This window comes from Penaeus monodon, chromosome 27 (assembly GCF_015228065.2).
Source record: "Penaeus monodon isolate SGIC_2016 chromosome 27, NSTDA_Pmon_1, whole genome shotgun sequence".
NCBI lineage: Eukaryota > Metazoa > Arthropoda > Malacostraca > Decapoda > Penaeidae > Penaeus > Penaeus monodon.
In genome coordinates, this window is record NC_051412.1 from 36691842 (window position 1) to 36692498 (window position 657).

The 657-nt window shown below is 42.9% G+C and overlaps 1 protein-coding gene across 1 annotated transcript in view; it reads right to left on the bottom strand.

Moving 5' to 3' along the window:
- Positions 1 to 657, bottom strand: part of LOC119590825 (protein cab-1-like) — a gene marked incomplete at its 5' end in the record, with an annotated part of 2636 nt that overhangs the window by 1073 nt on the left and 906 nt on the right. The window contains 1 exon segment of the mRNA XM_037939577.1: positions 474 to 576. Within this exon segment, the coding sequence (XP_037795505.1) occupies positions 474 to 576 (103 nt within the window).

The following is a 657-nucleotide window of genomic DNA, read 5'->3' on the forward strand; positions in this document are numbered from 1 at the left end:
AGCGTTAACATAGGAAGCAGTATGATAATTATGAATACTTTTTTTCAGCTTCTTTCCCTCTTATTCATCATACGTATCTGCCATCTACACAATATTTATAGAGCCTTTTTTTTCTTGATGATAACCTATCCATAAGTTTAGATATTATCAATGGTTTTGGAACAACCACTGAACAATTATTTGTCTATCCGTAACAAGTTCAGAGCAGCATTATTATCTTAGATGGCTCTATGAAACTCCCGTGCAATTAAACTCGGGTAACTAGTACCCCCTATCACTTACGAATACCCAAATCAGCTTCCTTGAAACAATTACTTCCCCTAGAGACATTTACCCACCATCCAGTTTCATTAAAGGATACCTGGAAAACTGTAATCTGCCCCCTCCCTTCATTATTTCCTCTCAAATTACATTCTCTTCTCTTATCTAGCTTATTCCCTCTTTACAACAGGATCTCCAAAGGCCGTACTTACCGGAGCAAGGCCGGGGCACTCGTACACTGTATACTCATTCTCCTCCCCTTCCTCATCGGAGTCCACGTCAGAAGTCGATCCATGGCGCTCCCCACCGGATGACCTGGAAATAGGGGGTTGCGGTGAGGCCTCGTGTGACAAAGGGCGGGGCCAAAGGTGGTGCTAATAGCCCTTAATTATGGGG